Source organism: Artemia franciscana, unplaced genomic scaffold (assembly GCF_032884065.1).
Source record: "Artemia franciscana unplaced genomic scaffold, ASM3288406v1 PGA_scaffold_50, whole genome shotgun sequence".
Classification (NCBI taxonomy): domain Eukaryota; kingdom Metazoa; phylum Arthropoda; class Branchiopoda; order Anostraca; family Artemiidae; genus Artemia; species Artemia franciscana.
Window position 1 is genome coordinate 354,882 of NW_027062691.1, and position 17,020 is coordinate 371,901.

General features: G+C 35.1%; 2 protein-coding genes across 8 annotated transcripts in view; both read right to left on the bottom strand.

Annotated features, from left to right (window-relative positions):
• Positions 1-17,020, bottom strand: part of LOC136041934 (histone-arginine methyltransferase METTL23-like) — a 240,388-nt gene that overhangs the window by 15,914 nt on the left and 207,454 nt on the right. The gene's annotated exons all lie outside the window — the stretch shown is intronic.
• LOC136041935 (protein lin-10-like) overlaps positions 1-17,020 on the bottom strand; it is a gene marked incomplete at its 3' end in the record, with an annotated part of 204,436 nt that overhangs the window by 9,435 nt on the left and 177,981 nt on the right. For all 6 annotated transcript variants that reach the window (XM_065726747.1, XM_065726746.1, XM_065726745.1 and 3 more), the window contains 1 exon segment: positions 7,425-7,511. In XM_065726747.1, coding sequence (XP_065582819.1) covers positions 7,425-7,511 — 87 coding nt within the window.

Genomic DNA, 17,020 nt, shown 5'->3' on the forward strand with positions numbered 1-17,020 from the left:
CCACTCAACCCTATTGGGTCTATATTAGACATGCTTGCTAAGTAATGATTTAGAGAGTATTAACAGACAGTATTGTGGTTTGTTCTTAGCATTTTTCTTATAATCAGAGTCTTATATTCAATTGGAACTTGAATGTGATATCAGATGGCTGGCACATGGCACCCCCTGCCAAGCGTTTTCACGCCTACAACATTTTTAAGCACTTTCCTATAAAAATAGCTATTTAAATTAGAATCAATCGTTTAAACTTAAAGGAAAATCTTCAATAGCGTTGATGCCTCGTGACAATTGACACCAGCGTGGCGTAATGTACCTCCCCCGTGGCACTCTCTGGCGTGCACTATTACAGCTAAGGCATTTTCAACCCATTCCCTAAAAAATAACAAGCTGACAAACTAAAATTGACCATTTGTTTTTATTTGAACAGCGGGTGATGGCATTACATTGTTAGAACATGTTAGTCCAAGGCAATTCACGCCATCCTGACACACTGTAGCTGGGACACGGCGCCATCTGCTAAGCGTTATCACGCCTACAGTATTTTCGGGCAAAAATTCTACAGTATTTTCAGGCATACCAAAAAAACCATTTACACTAGAATCGATCCTTTAACCCCAAAAGAAAATCTCCAAGAGCGTTTCTTCTGATGTCTCGTGACAAATGACACCAGCATGGAGCAATTAATCTACTCGATGAAACCCTCTGGAGTGTCAAATTTAAGCATCAAAGTATCAAATTTAAGCATTTTCAGCCTTTTTTCCCAATAAAAATAAGCTTAAAAACTAAATTTGACCATTTTTGTTATTTGAACAGTGAGAACTTCCACTTCATTGTTAGAACGTGTTAATCCAAGGCAATACACGCCACCAAGGCACACTATGGCTGGCACACGCCACTCTCTAGAAAGTATTATCACACCTACAACATTTTCTAGCAATGTCCTACAAATATAACCATTCACACTAGAATCGATCGTTTACATTTAAAGAAAAATCTCTAATAGTGTTTCTAGTGATGTATCGTGACAATTGATGCCAGCGTGGCAGAGATCACCCGATCATTGAAACCCTTTGGCATGCACTGTTACACCTAAGGCATTTTCAACCTTTTTCCCACAAAAATAAGCTTCTAAACTAAAATTAACCATTGTTTTTATTTGAGCATCGAGAAAATCCCATTTCATTATTATGTCGTGATAGTCCAAGGCAATTCCCAGCCTGAGACACGCAATGGTTGGCTCGAAGCACTCTATGCCATCCATTAAGATTCTTACCTCCAACGGTCTCGGTACCCCCACTTCTTGTTCCACCTCCACCACTTCTGCCACTGATTCCATCAGTTTCAAATCCCCCACTCCCCCCTCCAATTCCGCAGTTCTGATACCGCCAATTCCGCTCCGACTTCCACCGATTCCAAGATTTTTTACGTGACTGCCCCCGTGGTAATCTATAGCTAGCCATCGACAATAGCTAGTTTATTGTACGTTTTCAAATAGTATTACTTGAAAACTGGAAGGATAAACTTTCACATCTTATGAAGATGAAATATTTCAAGAGACTGAACTATGAAACAAGCATTAATGGGGATCTTTCAGGAATGTTTACGCGTCATGACAGTGAGGGGTTGAATTCCTTCGGAGTGCCCAAGAATTTCATTCATCAAAATGCGGGTTATACCAAATTAAAATTTCCAGGGATGATAGTGCTCAAAGAGAATGCTAACATAAAAGTTTCAGTTGATGACGAAGATCACCTTCTTGCTTATGCTGCTAAACATTACCCGTTGATAGATCCTATCACATTTTACTGGCATTAGCATTCAAAAGATGACAGGAAGAAGACGAGCCTACTGCATCACCATTGTCATAATGCATATCTTATCCAGGTGCCGAAACTGCAACCTATGTAAAAATATGGCCCACTGAGTAGTATACCAGTGCAAAAATGGGAACATGCAAGTGCTTGTCTCACTTTAATTTGTCATACTCTATTCTTTAACAGAATATTCTTTAAACTGTCATTTGTTTTAAATACCTCTCTTTTCGCCTTTCTTATTTTGACTTTTTTGCTCTTTTTATTTACATTTGCAATAAATTTGAATCCTTTTTCTTTTTCAAAAACTTTCTTTTGCATTTTAAATGATACAAAGAATGTCTTCCGTATGTTCACGTTTTGAAAAAAAATACTTTCTAATCAAACAGACTTGAGATGTGTCCCATGAACAGTAAATTCTTGGATGAAGAAAAAGGAAGTACAAAAGAAAGTCCTTAAGACTTGTGTTTCTTTTTATTGTTGTTTGAGTTTTTTATATATATATACCTTCCTTTCTAAACGAAAAGACGTCAAGCATGTTCCCTGGATAAAAAAACAACTCTTGAGTGATAAACAAGAAAAGGTAAAATTTGTTATTATCGTTCATTGCTTTTTTTTTGTTATTAGAATATTGATCTGAATGAGTGGAAGTTCTTACTCTTTTTGTTTTCGCTCCATTTTATATATATATATATATATATATATATATATATATATATATATATATATATATATATATATATATATATATATATATATATATATATATATATCGATGAATGTTTAGTTAGTATGCAAAAAGGGGGTTATATAAATTTATAGTAGGTACCATTTTTATTTATAACGTGCTAAATTGAGATATTTTCACTTTGTCGTATTTTCCTCTCTCTGAAATGTGAAATCACTTAAGAAAAAACTATTTTTCATTTTTTTCTTTTTTTATAATTGGAGAAGAATATAAATTTTTAAACAGTAGTTAAATCACTTCTTGGTTGCATGATTTTCGTACTTTAGTACAATCGTACTACTGAGTGGAGGTCTAATTAGTTTTGTTTTTGGAAACAATTTCTAATGAGGATATGTTCTTTCCTTGACGTTTTATTCTTTTTTTTCAAGAAAGCACGAGATCTCTCCTAAAAAATTTGGATCTTTCAGTCTTGTAAAAGTAATTGGTCTTTATAATAACCCCACCCTTCAAGTTGTTTAAATTCTTAAATTCTTGTATTAAGACTTTTTTTTAGTGTTTCATTCTTTATTGCAATGTGTGTATGGATCAATATTTTTATCTTTTTTTTCTGTTTATTTTTATACCTTCTTTTCTAAACGAAAAGACACCCAAGCATGTTTTCTGGATAAAAGATTCTTGAGTGATGAACAAGCAAAGAAATAATTGATTATTACAGCTGTTTGGTAAATCTTTTACTATAATATTGATCTGAACGAGTGGAGGTTTTATGTTCTTCCTCTTTTTGCTTTTACTCTATTTTTCAAGTAATCCTTATCGATAGATATTTAGTTAACATATTCAAAAAAAAGTATAATTCAATTTTTATAATTTTAAAATACTCTTTTTAGTTATAATATATTAAACTGAGATATTTTCCTTCATGGTAGATAGTTCGACAAGGGTGTAAAGTTAAGCCTAATTTCATAAAAAAAACAGCTTGAAAGTACTTCTTGGTTGCATGATTCATCCTATTGAGGAAGTATTCTTTTTTTGTGCAACAAAATGATAAAAAAAAAAACTTTGTACAAATTACAAATCAATTTACAAAAATTAAAAGTTACAACTCTATAAAAAGCAAAAATGTGTAAACTTGTAAAACAAAAACAAATTGTAGTTAATTTGAATTTTACTTTGTAAAATACTGTATAACAAATCCATGTTCTTTCCTGAAGGTTTTACTCTGTTTTCTTTTTTTGTAATACTACATATTTATTCCTTTTTTTGTAAAAATAATTCGTCTTTATAATAAGCACGCTTTTCTTCCTAGCGTACTGGATTTGTTTCTCTAGAAGTGGTTAGTTTTTATATTAAAGTTCTACTGGGGGTTTAATTGTAATATTTATTTCATCGTAATATCAATTTTAATATTTTTATATTTCCCTTTTTTTACACCACTTTAATATATTCCTTATTTCCCCCATGTTCTAAAACTTTCTCATTTTCTAATGCCTTCCTTTTGTTGATGAGACATAGATCTATTGTCTCTGTTTTGTCAATCATTGCCACAACCTACTTTTTAATAGAAAAGACATCGAACAGGCCCCATCGATAGGAAGCTCTTGAATGATGAATAAGCAAAGGAACAATTGGTTTTGTAGTTGTTCAATGGTTGTTTTATTAGAACGCTCATATTGATGAATACAAGCGATCTTTATCCTCCTGTTTTTAATTTTTATTTTTTTATCTAACTTTTTTCGGTACTTGTATGATAAACCCCCTACTGCTCAAGTTGTTCATTCATTGACGCATTATAGAATCAGTTTTTTTCGTTAGTTTCTTTCAGCTTAGCGTGAGACAAAGACAAAGGGAAGTGACAGAATAGATGGGAAATTTATATTTTGGGTTATATATTTGCACATTAGGGATGTGGGGGGGGGTAAATTATTTGGACAGTGTAAAGTTATAAGACAATTCTTACTACATAATAGGCAGAATAATTGAATCTAACACATTAGGCATGGAGACAGGCTAAACTTTACCCCCCCCCCTAATGTGCAAACATAAGGCCCAAATTTGTTTCTTAGTATTATATTTCTCTCTTACTTTGGTATATTCCATTAGAGTGGAGCGTCAGAGAAACATATTAGAAGAATATTAGGTAGGAGTCCTCTTTTTTCTTCGTGAAATAGCACGCTAACGATTAGATCAGTTTCAGATCCCTTAAGGTGCACACAGACAATATTTTAGGGGTGTAATCAGGGGGTACTATCTGTCCAGGAAGTGGGGCTGTGCTGAGTTTAGATCACACATATGGTTTATAAAACACACATAGATAATAGTTTAATGATAAGAAAAGCGTTAGTTCCCTTGAAACATCAAGGTCACAAATAGACCTAATATAGACCTAACATGGTTCAATGATCAACACCTAATATAGACCTAATATGGAACATTGATCTATAGTACCGTTGCAATAAAAAGAGAAAAAAATCGAACAACAATAAAAAGAAACACAAGTCTTAATGACTTGCTTTTGTACCTTCTGTTTCTTCATTCAAGAATTTTCTATTCATTTGAAGCACCAGATGTCTGTTTGATTAGAAAGTAATTTTTTAACACTAAGATATAGAACATAAAAGAAAGTCTTGAAAGATAAAAAAGGATTCAACACTTTTACACTTAAAAATCAAAAAGGATAAAAAAATTAAAATGAAAAAAGTGAAAAGAGAGGTACTCAAAATAAATAACAATTAAAAGGGTATTCTGTTAAAGCAAAGGACCTGACATACCAATGTGAAACATGCACTTGGATTTTTGTCATTTTTGCACTGGTGTGATAATGAGTGGACCACCTAACCTTTGTAATTTCAGCAACCTTTATTATGATTTGACATATGTGAGTCACAAATCTTTAGTTTTACGTTTATGGATGACATTTTCTTCCAGCAAAAGGACAAGACAACTTGCCATACAACCAACGTAACAAACATGAAAAATAGAACAATCTTTTTCCTTATGGGTGGGCTTTAATAAAATATTAGTTTTGCATAATCCTAGAAAAATAAGCAAATATTTACTTCGCTCCTTACTTCAATATCGAAAACCTGACTTTTTAATCAATAGTAACTTCTTGGATCACAATTTTTTTGTTATATTTATGCTTAAAAAGAAATGACAATATATAATATTGAATATATAATAACTAAAAGAACTCTTAATTAAAACAGTGAATTTTTTCATCTCATTTAAGCCCTCCTGGAGGGTAAATACAACAGCAATTACCTTAAAATCCTCACCGTATTTAAACTCTACACTGTATACTAAAGAAAAAATATTCTATCTTATGGCTTAACCGAAAGATTCCAATCTATTGTCTTTCTCTCGAAATATATTTTCAAAACACAGGGAAATATCATTGAGTGATTTACCTCCATTAGTTGTAGGCAAATTTTGCCCTAGCTGCGAAGCAATAATTTTGTCCGCTTTAAGGCCTAGCGGAAGTTCAGACATTTTACTCCCTAGTCAATTCTTACTCAAAATTGCGATTATCGCATTGTTATTCCTCGTAATTTTGCAAGTAAATAGGAAGATTTATCTGCAAAAGAACAATTATTTGAGGAGAAAACTAGAGAAATTATTATTCGAGATTTTTTTTTTTGGGGGGGGGGGTCAACTCTTACGCAAGAAATACCAGGAAAACACGGGAAAATTAAACGTTTCGTACGGAAAATTAAGCATTTTGCAAAGTTTGGGGGGGGGGCAAATCCCTCTCCTGCGTACGTACCTGGGGTCTGGCCATCATTATTCGCCAGGGTGCGTTATAAACTTGTGGAAATTACAAATAAAACGTACATGTCTTCGGGTTTTACTTCATGCAAACCAATTTACACAAATAAAATTTAAATAACTGCTTTTAGCGAAGTGATCAATTTACTTTATTTTGTTTATCTTTGCGGGTCCATGAAAAAAATTCTAAAGCTTGAGTGCTGCCTGTGTATTTGTATATCTGAATTTGTATTAGACTAAGACAGTAATTACACATGACAACTACCTACACCTAGTAGAATTGGATTCATATAAACGGTTCCCGTATCTCCATACTTCTTGACAACCTTCCGTCGACAATTTCTGGTAACAGCGCCTCAAAGCCAAATTTTTGTAGATTTGGCAGCATTTTGTTAGACCAGAATTCTCGGTCACGACCAATCTTTTCATAGTATAATTCCCCTTCCCCTAAAAATATTACAAAGTATACAAAATCAATGTCACAACAACCAGCCTGAGACTTTAGGCAGGCGTGACTTGCTAAAAGATAACAAACCGTGTATTGGTCCAATGAGAGAGGCACCCGCATACTCCCGCCGTTTACCCAAGCCAAACTAACCAAACACTTGAAAAACTATAGGCTCTATCACTATCTTATCTCTATGACTATCTACCTTGGTTCTACTGTCCTAGGAACGACGCAAGGACGGATAATAGATAGACATGTCTATTAACAAATGAACTAACCTCCTTTTTATACAATTCTAACAAGGGGGGAATTAATGCCAAGTTTGCTTCTCACTCAATCGGACTATCTGTCTTGGCTTTTTCTATAATAAGCCATGATCTGATGCCCACAACTATTCCATTTTAATTCAAATTTCGCTCTTTTTCAACTCCGTTTCGTTTCAACTTCGCTCTTTACTTCCACCAGAAAAATTTCATTTTTTAAATATTAATAATTTCTTCGATAACACTGGGACATTTCTGCTTAAAATCACACAAGAACACATAATAATGACGAAACATCTTAATTAAGAAAGCGATTTGTTTTCATCTTACTTAAATAATGCTAAAGGGTCCGTATAGCATGAATGTTATTAATATCCTTCACTGTCTCTTCCTATAGACAAAATATCCCAAATTAAGGTTTGACTATAAGATGGAATTCATTCTATTACCTTGAGTTCCGTATTTAATACCATAATCTTCTCAGTAGAAATAAATAAGTCCACTTCTGTAGTAGGTTGTGGCTCACCATCTGGGGCCTGAAATTAATTTTTAAAAAATAAGCTAATTTATAAGCAACGAGTTCCAGAAAATCTTTTCCGTAGCTAAGAAACAGAGGAGGAAAAATAGGAATTTGAGTTTGCTGAAAGATCAAATTAAATTAAGATTGATTTAGCATCTGATATCCTAAACATAAATAGTCAAGGACCGACAATAAAGAAATATCGATAGAAAATAGTTACCAGGCTTCAAAGAGCTAAAGAAGGTTTGAACATTGAATCTAGGGCAGTAATAGGTGCTGAAAACAAATATCTGGTGGCGCATTCAAAATTCCTTGCACCAATGGCAAAAGGGCGTGTCTGCGGATATAGAAAACAAAAAACAAAGATTGATATATTTTTATTCTGGGGACCATTGAGTTCGATTTCAGATCCGAGTACATTAATCAGGGATTTCAAGAGTAAATTGGAGTATTGTCTCTCCACTCTACTTTTCACATTTATCTTGCCTTAATTTGCACTTGTCAGCATTAAGACTTTACAAGTTTTTTAACTGATCAACATTAGCGTGAAAAAGCTATACTCTGTGCAATACTAAGTATTTTGCAAGTTCTCTCCCATGTTCCCACCCTAAATCCCACGATATGACCCAGATCTTTCCAAGCTCGCGTACCCGAGCTCGCGTTGGCCGAGTGGGTTGGTGCGCTGGATTCGGGATCCTGTATCTGAGAGGACGTGGGTTCGAATCCCGGTGTACCCAATTCTTCAGTTTGGGACGGGGGTCAGTGGCGTGATCCTGTAAGCTTGGCCAGAGTCGACCCAGCTCTAAATGGGTACCTGGAGAAATCTGGGGAAGGTAAACAGGAAGGGTGTGCGAAAGCACAGGTTAGCTGGCCCCCAACCCCCCATTGCACTTCCTGGCTGAAGGGCCAAGAAACGGAGATCAGCACCGCCGGTACGGACTGTAAAGTCTAAATGCCGCATCCTTTACCTTTTTTTTTAAGCTCGCGTACCCTCATTGCGCTGATCTTATACACCTAGCGGAAATTTTACCAGAGCGCTATCTAGCATTGCGATCTAATTGCAAGAACGTAAATGTCATCACTTTGTTGATAATCGAAGATTTTAAAGCTAACAAAAGAGTGACTAACTGTCACAGACAAGAAGTAGTAATACAGACGTCCAACTGAAATAATTTTATGGTACCAAGAATTTAGTGCTTGAGTTTGACTGTCCTCAATTTCTTCCTAAAAATGTTTTACTAAAGGTTGCCTCCTTAAATCAGGATTATTCAAATATTTATTATTACTGAAGAAGTTCAAAGAATTAACTTAATTTATTATCTATATTATTTGAACATGTATTGAAAATTTTCCTGGTAAGTGCATCAAAGCTGGCTAGCTTTTTTAGGCCAAGGGCTTGGTTCTGAGTGTTTCACTAACTGTTAAACTTCTCCAGCCCTGCTGTAATGATAACAAGGACGCACTTTGGACATCTGAAGATGATGATTATTTTCTGGCCGTTCCATCATATGGTGAGCACTCTGGCTTTAGGTCTGGCCACCTTCTAGGTGACAAGTTAATACTACCCTTCATTGTAGCTGCAGGCCATCACAAGTATGCAAAGTGTCTGCAACCTGCCAGATGAAGTGCAAGACTTATTTGAAAGAGGCATATTCAATGTGAAAAGGCAACCAGGCTCGTTTAACCTCGCGCGGCCGGATCATACTGCTGAATCCATTATAAATCTTGATTAGAAAATAAATTTTGGTTTTAACATGAATGAAACTTCCGAGTTTGATTTTCCGCATCGCGAAGATAGCTATAAATTTATCAAGAAGAAGATGATGCTTGTAGAAACGGATATACCCATATTGCACTGTCACACAGACCCCTTTGCTGCAACCGATTAAATTTTATGAATATGATTACCAATGAGCAGAACAGTCCATCGGTTGCGAGCTCCTCACTTTCAGCTGCAAAGACTTGAAGCTGTAGCCAAGTATGTCAATAACAGTGGACTGAAACAGCAAAAATATTCTGAGCTTTGAGCTCTTTTCATTTGCTCCTTCAATTTTTCAGCTCAGAAATTCTACGTTTACGCTTCGAAATTGTGCTAAGTCTACCGTGTTAGACTTTGTGAAAGAGCCCAGTGCCTTTTACGAATGGCCTGAAAACCCAAAATTTCCAAACAATGTTCCAAAAGGAACGTTGTTTGTATGAGCATGAAGCCTTTGTTATCGACTTCATGCCACTGGTTTGCCAAAAGCCACCAGCTGAACACGAAACGGTCGAAATATATGCCATGCGGTTGCTTAAGGCCGTGTTGAAAGGGTAGTATATCTCCGAAGGGCTGCAGTGGGTGTCATCAGTTACGTGGCAGCTGCTCGACAGTCTACTCCTGACAAGCTCAAAAATTGGAAACTGGACAAAGATTGTTGTAAATACAAAGAGCAAAGTAAATTTGATGAAAGCAATTTGTGAATCAAGGGAATCACGTAAATTTAACTATATAAGAAGCTTCTGTTTCGACTCCACTAATCGAATGGAGTTGCAAAGGTGTTTCCACCTTTCTGTGCAGCCCCCATTTGCTCTGTTCCCCCCCCTTTGAACGTAACTCTAATGCAAGTTTTCGTTTGCTAGGTCCCTGACTAAAATATGCAATCAATTAGAAGCAGAAGTTTCAGGAAAAAGTTTATCTTACATCGGGTAAAAATAAAGTCTCAACAGCCGTACCTGACAGTACAATCAATATATATTGAAATTAAGGAAGAAGAAAGCAAGCAATCTATTTTAGAAAAATATTTTTCCACTGCAATATTACAGCAATGTATTCTTTTTACTAACCAGAGCTGATGTCTGCAGAATGTTTTGTAAAAGCTATATTTGAACATTTTTCTAAGTATTACGGTGGGTACCTGGTAAGCGTGACAGAAATATTTGAAAATGATTGGGTTTGTCCAAAAATTGGTGGTAAACCCTTATTTGTATTATGTACGCCATTTTTGTTACACTTGCCCTCCGCAGGTATGATAAAGGATTTATTAAGGACGACCGATAACATGTCACCAAATGGGTTAAATTGGATCATGCAGCGGGATCTTGCTGAGCATAAATTTTGAAGGGTTAAAATTTTCTCAAAATCGAAAAAAGTAAATAAACTATATGACAACCGTAAAAAAACGAGGGAGAAATTATAAAGAATTAAATCTTTTCAATTTGACAGCCCGGGACCCTCCTCTATGTTCGTTTCAAGGTTCAGCAAAGAAATGAAAACCTAGAAATTCTTCAATAAATAACATTTCTGATCACATTCAATGTTTTAGAAAAAGATCTCTAGATTTCAATTTGACTTGAAGGTATAGAACACTTAATATATTTAAACATATCAAAGTTTTCACGAAAGTATGCATGCACATATATTAAAACAGAGAGTTTTAACCAGAAGAATAAACAGAGAAATTACCAAGACCTTATGAACACCCAAATAATCGATACTAAATCAGTAAATCCCCTCATTAAACAAGATGAAAGACACCACATCCAAATGATTATTTGAGCCTGATTATCATTTCCCTACATTGGTAGTCACAGCAGGGAAGGTTATCATTATGTAAAATAAGGCAAAACCAAAAGAAACAAGGGCCATTTCCTTATTTCAAGGCTTGTTTAATAATGGATAAATTATAACAGGAAAAGTTCATTTCAGGGGACCATTTATGACCTGGTTGTGATAAAACCTCATTAACAAAAGGAAAATTACATGATATAATCGCTCTGAGGAAGAGTATGTAAAGATGCAGTTTAAACTGTGGGTATTTAAAAAGAATAATCTCCAGAAGTTTTACAAGTTTTCAACTTACATCAAAGATCACTTGAAAAAAAACTGATTTGTTTCCTTTTTATGTAAGTTGTCTTTTTAAGAAATCGGATGCTGGATTTGGACAAATAATGTTGTAACATGTTTTTAAAAAGTCCAAAAAAGTCCCAAAGAGAATAAAGGTCTGGATTTAGTGATTCTGATTTGGTCCCTGGTCACGCGACTTCTAAAAAGGGTTATCAAATCGAGGTATTCCAAATTCACAACCACCAAATACAGAATTTACTCACGCACTATTACAACACGATCCAGGCTCTTTTGTCATTGGTCATTATGGTCCTCATGATGGAACAATACTACCAGAATATGCAAAAAATCCTTTAGTCTTTTTGTTTTCAAGTCACGCCAAAAAAGTTCATTTCATCTCGGATGGTCACCACTTTACATAAGGTACCACTTACCTTTTACCCTCTCACATAGGGTACATTCACCTCTCATATTTCTCCGGTTTCAATAGTTGTTTTTCTTTACTTACCTTAACTGAATTACAAGCGATTGAATTACAGTTTGGTATGGGTACGTTAAGTACTTGCAATCGCTTAGTCCTGATTTCCCTCTCAAGCTTTACTGCTTTCCTTGGCAGGTGAAATGTGATAGTATTTGCTTTATTAATAAATATTTCTTTCTCTAACTGACAAGTGAATTTATTTTTGAGAATTTGACTACAAATGAAAAAAAAAGAATAAAAGCAAAAAAAAAAAAGAAATCCATCTTTGATAATTCATCAGTTTGGAACTAAAACTGAAAAATATCAGTACTGGTTTTGGATTCTTCAAATAGCTTTGGTTATAGACCTAACAGAAGAGAATTAATAAAAAATACTGAACTAGCGTTATAAGTTTAAATTTGTTAGCTCCACTGGGAATAGGCGAAATTGGATATACAGCCACTTCATTTTTTATATTTTTCTCTCTCTTTTCCACCTGTATCACTAAATTTTTGGTCAATTTTGGCAACTACATTCTAGCACTCATTCTACATAGAACTAACTGGCAGAAACACTTGCTAGTGTGTTGGCAGACTTCCATTAACTTTATTTTGACCGGACAAATCCCTCCAACAAAGGGAGATTTAACAGTCATCTTAAAACGTCATTTCAACGGTCTGTGCTTATTGTGCTTTATCCTACTTGGGGAGCTTTTTCAAGGTGAACTCTATGTAAGCGAAATTCGTGGCATGATTAACAGCTTATTGAGAGGTTACTGTTCTTGGTAATTAAGTAATATTTGGCTGTACGAGTGGATAGTCTTTGAGACAGGGGTCTTTTCTTTCTAGGTGGAATAGGCTTCACATATGCCTAGAAGAAAGAGGATCGGACACATCAACAATACCCATAGTATTAAAAATTTTGTTCATCCTTGGGTAGCTCTTCAGTGTTCTGACAATATGTTTAACTACAAAAAGTTTCGAGCCTGAAAGAGGGGCGTAGTTCCCCACTAAACCTCTATTAAAGGAATTACAGGAGCATAAAAAAATTATCTCCAACTTCAGTTAGTCTGGTATTTGTGTTGCGAGAGCAACACTTTGGTTTTGTCGTGTTTTTTTTTTTTTTTTTGTTCCTAGCACCCCGATTTCAGCTTATTCCTAGAAAGTGGTAAGGGTCTAACCTCTGCGGTTTTTACGGAAAGTGTGTGACCTAGGCCGGATTGATGAATATGACTTTACATTTTGGAAAGCTTCGTAGAACTCTTGCCTGGGGCCAAAAAGGATGGTTTTTGCTTGTCCTTGAGAAAGAGCCTATAGTGTGTAAAGTGAAGAGGAGTTGTATAGCCTATGTCAGAGAGGACTATCTGAAGTTATGCAGCCAAGCTTTCGTTTCATCAAACCATGTTTCTGCTTTCGAGTGGAAAGCTCCGTTCTAGCAGGCAAGCAGGCAAGCAGGCAGGCACCAGTTTCAAATTGAAGATGGACTAAAATCTATAAGTGTTAAATATATGCGACAGTTACCCTGCCCCACAGCCAATATATCTTCTTTGAGTGATAAATAGAAAAATTTAGAGAAGCAAAAAAGCGGCATTTTCCCACGGGTCCGAAAGTGCTGCCATCTATTGTTTCTACCCATTTCTGTTCGTGATTTCTGCTGAGTTTATCATTCGGTTTTTCGCACTTGGGATTGCGGTAGAGAAATGGTATCAGATGTGCCTCTTAAACTTTGAAAATTCTCTCATTGCTAAAGAAATGAGAGTTTATCCTTTGCTCCTTTCTAAGTGATGACGTTAGAAAGTTGGCCAACGGCAAAAAAGTCAACTTTTGAACTAAGACAGATAGATTTTTTTTTTGACGGCAGTCGATAGCTTTTGATGAGCTGATCAAAGTATATGTCATCCATTTTTTTGTACAAAAATTCCTTCATGAGATATACCAGTTTGAAAGTTTAAAGGGGTTGACAACTTCAGTAGTAAGGTACACACTGAAACCAAAAATAGGCCGATACCAATTGTGAGACATATAGGGGAGTTGTAAGCAACAGTCGGCTGTTAGCTCATAATCATCCTCGGCAATGAGGGGTTCGCAACTCTTACTAGTTGGTGTACCTACTTCTTGTTTCCGCTGTATTTGATGGTAAGACCAATTTGGTTCCAGTGGTAAGGCATGTATGGGACTTGTAAGTAATAATCGGCTGTAAGGCTACAATCATCTTTAGCAATGAGGAGTTTGCAACTTTTGCGAGTTGGTGTACCTAATATGTATTTTAGCATCCTTACAGATTAACAACTTCAGCGTTTAGTCGCAGCGAGGAAACAAAACCAAAGTGTTGCTCTCGCAAAACTTTACTCGGCGAAGCCGATCAAAGGTTGCCGCAACACCTCACGTTGCTCATGAAACGTAGATCTAGTATTTTATTGCTTTTAAATTTCTTGGGTACCAGAAATAGCAAAATGCAACCTTGAGTTTAGATCCAAAGAGGCTCAACTCAGGTACAGAAGAGCAGAATTTAGTTTTAATGATGCTTAACCAACTAATCGACTTCAATCTAATTTAATTCGATCCAACTCGATTTTATTTGGATCCAACCGCAAATGGCTGGGAACGCCTCAGTGCTAGACTGCGTATGAGATGGGCGGATATCATCCCCGATCGACTCACAGCGTGGGGCATTTACCGTAGCGATGCTTAAAACAGCGAAGCTTAAAATCTATCCTCTGAAAACAGGCCACTCTGGAGAAGACTATGGCGCTGGTGTCTGGTTCCCTCTACGCTGGCGTCACTGCCGAGCAAGAGGTTTAATTAACTAGTTTTTATCGATGTCAATTTAAGAGAAGTGGAAAAGAAATCTTCTTTTTTTACAGGGGCGAATCAAATCATTTCTAAAAGTCGTTCTCGTTGATTAGGACTTTAACAACTGTCTTTTCACTGAAAAATTGACATATTTAAATAACAAAATCAAGTTAATCAAGTGTTTGCCTCAGTGAAAGATAAGGCTGTTAAAGATAGATGTAACCAAAGATTAACATTTAAGAAACTTCGCTTCACACGGATTGGAAATAAAGGGACAAGGGAGACGAGTTTATTTTGAAGACTTTTGGAAACACATAAGAGGGCCATTGAAATCGTTGGTACAAACCACTTCCAAAACTGCTTATTTTATTTTGTTTGACAATTTAAACTATGTTTTTCTTTTGTTGCCATTCTACCCATCGATGACCCTCTACCATGAACTATTCAACAAATAATAGTAAATAATATTATCTAGGTTATCCCTTTAGCTGTAATTGTTCTTCTTTAAAAGTTGGATATTTTTTTTAGTTCTGTGATTACAGAATTGTTTAACGCAAAACATTAATCCAAGTGGCTATCCAAAGAAAGACACGAAAGCACTTGATACTTGGCAACCACATATATAACAAGCACTTAGCAATCACAACTTTTAACAAACAAGCAAAATTAAAAAAAGGAAATAAAACAACCCCTGAGAAATTATCTCCCTTGAAACTTCCCTCCCTATGGAAAATCCTACCAGCAGACCATTGGCCCCCCTCACCCAAAAAATGCATGCATACTTCCCAATAACAAATACTATACGTAAACAATGGACAAATTATGTAACTTAAAGACCTTTCCCCAGGGGCTGTGGGGATCGTGATATCTCCAAAGGCAGAGTTATTCGGCTTTTCAACTATACTGAGCAAAACTGATATCTAAAATTTTGATCGGACAATTTTTAGAAAAGGGGGCGTGGGAGGATACCTAGTTGTCCTCCAATTTTTTTGTCACTTAAAAGGGCACTATAACTTTTAATTTCCGTTCGGAAGAGGTCTCTCTTGATATTCTGGGACTATTGGGTCGCTACAATAATCACCGGAAAGAAGAATAATAAATAAATAAACAAGCATCCATGATCTTTCTTCTGGCAAAAAATACAAAATTCCACATTTTTACACACAGGAGCTTGAAACCTCTACAGTATGGTTCTCTGATACGGTGAATGGAATGATTTTCATTGAGATTCTATGACTTTTAGGGGCATTTCCTAATTTTTTCGAAAATAAGACAAATTTTCTCAGGCTCTTAACCTTTGATTGGTAAGACTAAACTGAATGAAACTGATACATTTGGAATCAGCACAAAAATCCATTTCTTTTAATATATTTATTGCTATCAACTGTCCCTTTTTTAGAGTTTCAGTTGATATTGAGCCAGGTCGCTCCTTACTTACAGTTCGTTACCACAAACTGTTTGAGATAATCCTTAATAAATTGGAAAAATGAATATAATTAATGTTTATTGGAAATATTTAGCTTCTAGTCAATTGAGGTAACTGTTTAACATATCTTTGCCTGATATTGCTTATTTTCTTAAAAAGCCGTTGGGAAGATGTTTAATTTTAAAAGGTTGAAAACCTAATGAGCCTCTAAATTAACCCTTAAATAATTCAAGTTCTTGGCTTCGTTTAAAAGACGTTCATTCTCTTTATTGATCAACACACATTGCAAAATAATGCTAAATAAATTAGAAACAACTTACATCAAAACAGCTGTTATAGTAAATATTCAACTTTTAGCTAATGGAGGAAACTTTCTAACATCTGCTCAATTGATTTTGTTTATTTTCTTAAAAAACAGGTTGAGAAAAGGTTAATTTTAAAAGGCTGATAAACTTTTGATTGATAAAACATATTGCAAAATAATACTTAGTAAACTGAAAAAAAACTTTTATGCAATTAGTTCTGATTGGAAAAAAAATCGACATTTAGTCATGGGAGGAAACACTCTAAGTTATTCAGTATTTATTTTCTTAAGAAATTAGATGGATAAAATACTTCGCTTGAAACCTAGTAGTAATTAGCGTAATGTGCCTCGGAATAATGTTTAATTTTTTACTCAACTAGAGAAATCTTTTCCACAAGAAAAACTTCCATCTACAGTAAAACAGCCAACTTTCTAATTATAGATTCAGGGCAAGAAGAGATAAGAAAAAGTTGAAAGCGGTTAACACCTTAATACATCTATTTAAGATTAGAATCAAAGCCAGGAAAGATTTGGAAAACAAAAGGGTCTACTTACCAAGGTCTGAATTTCAAAGCAAGCAAGGGAAAATAAAATCTCATAAACAAAGTTATAATGATACAAGTTTATCTCTAAAAAAACGCAAAAACATGAAGGACATAAAAAAAATTATTAATAGAGGTTAATATTAAAGCTTTTGCTGAAAGGAAAGTGTGCATACAA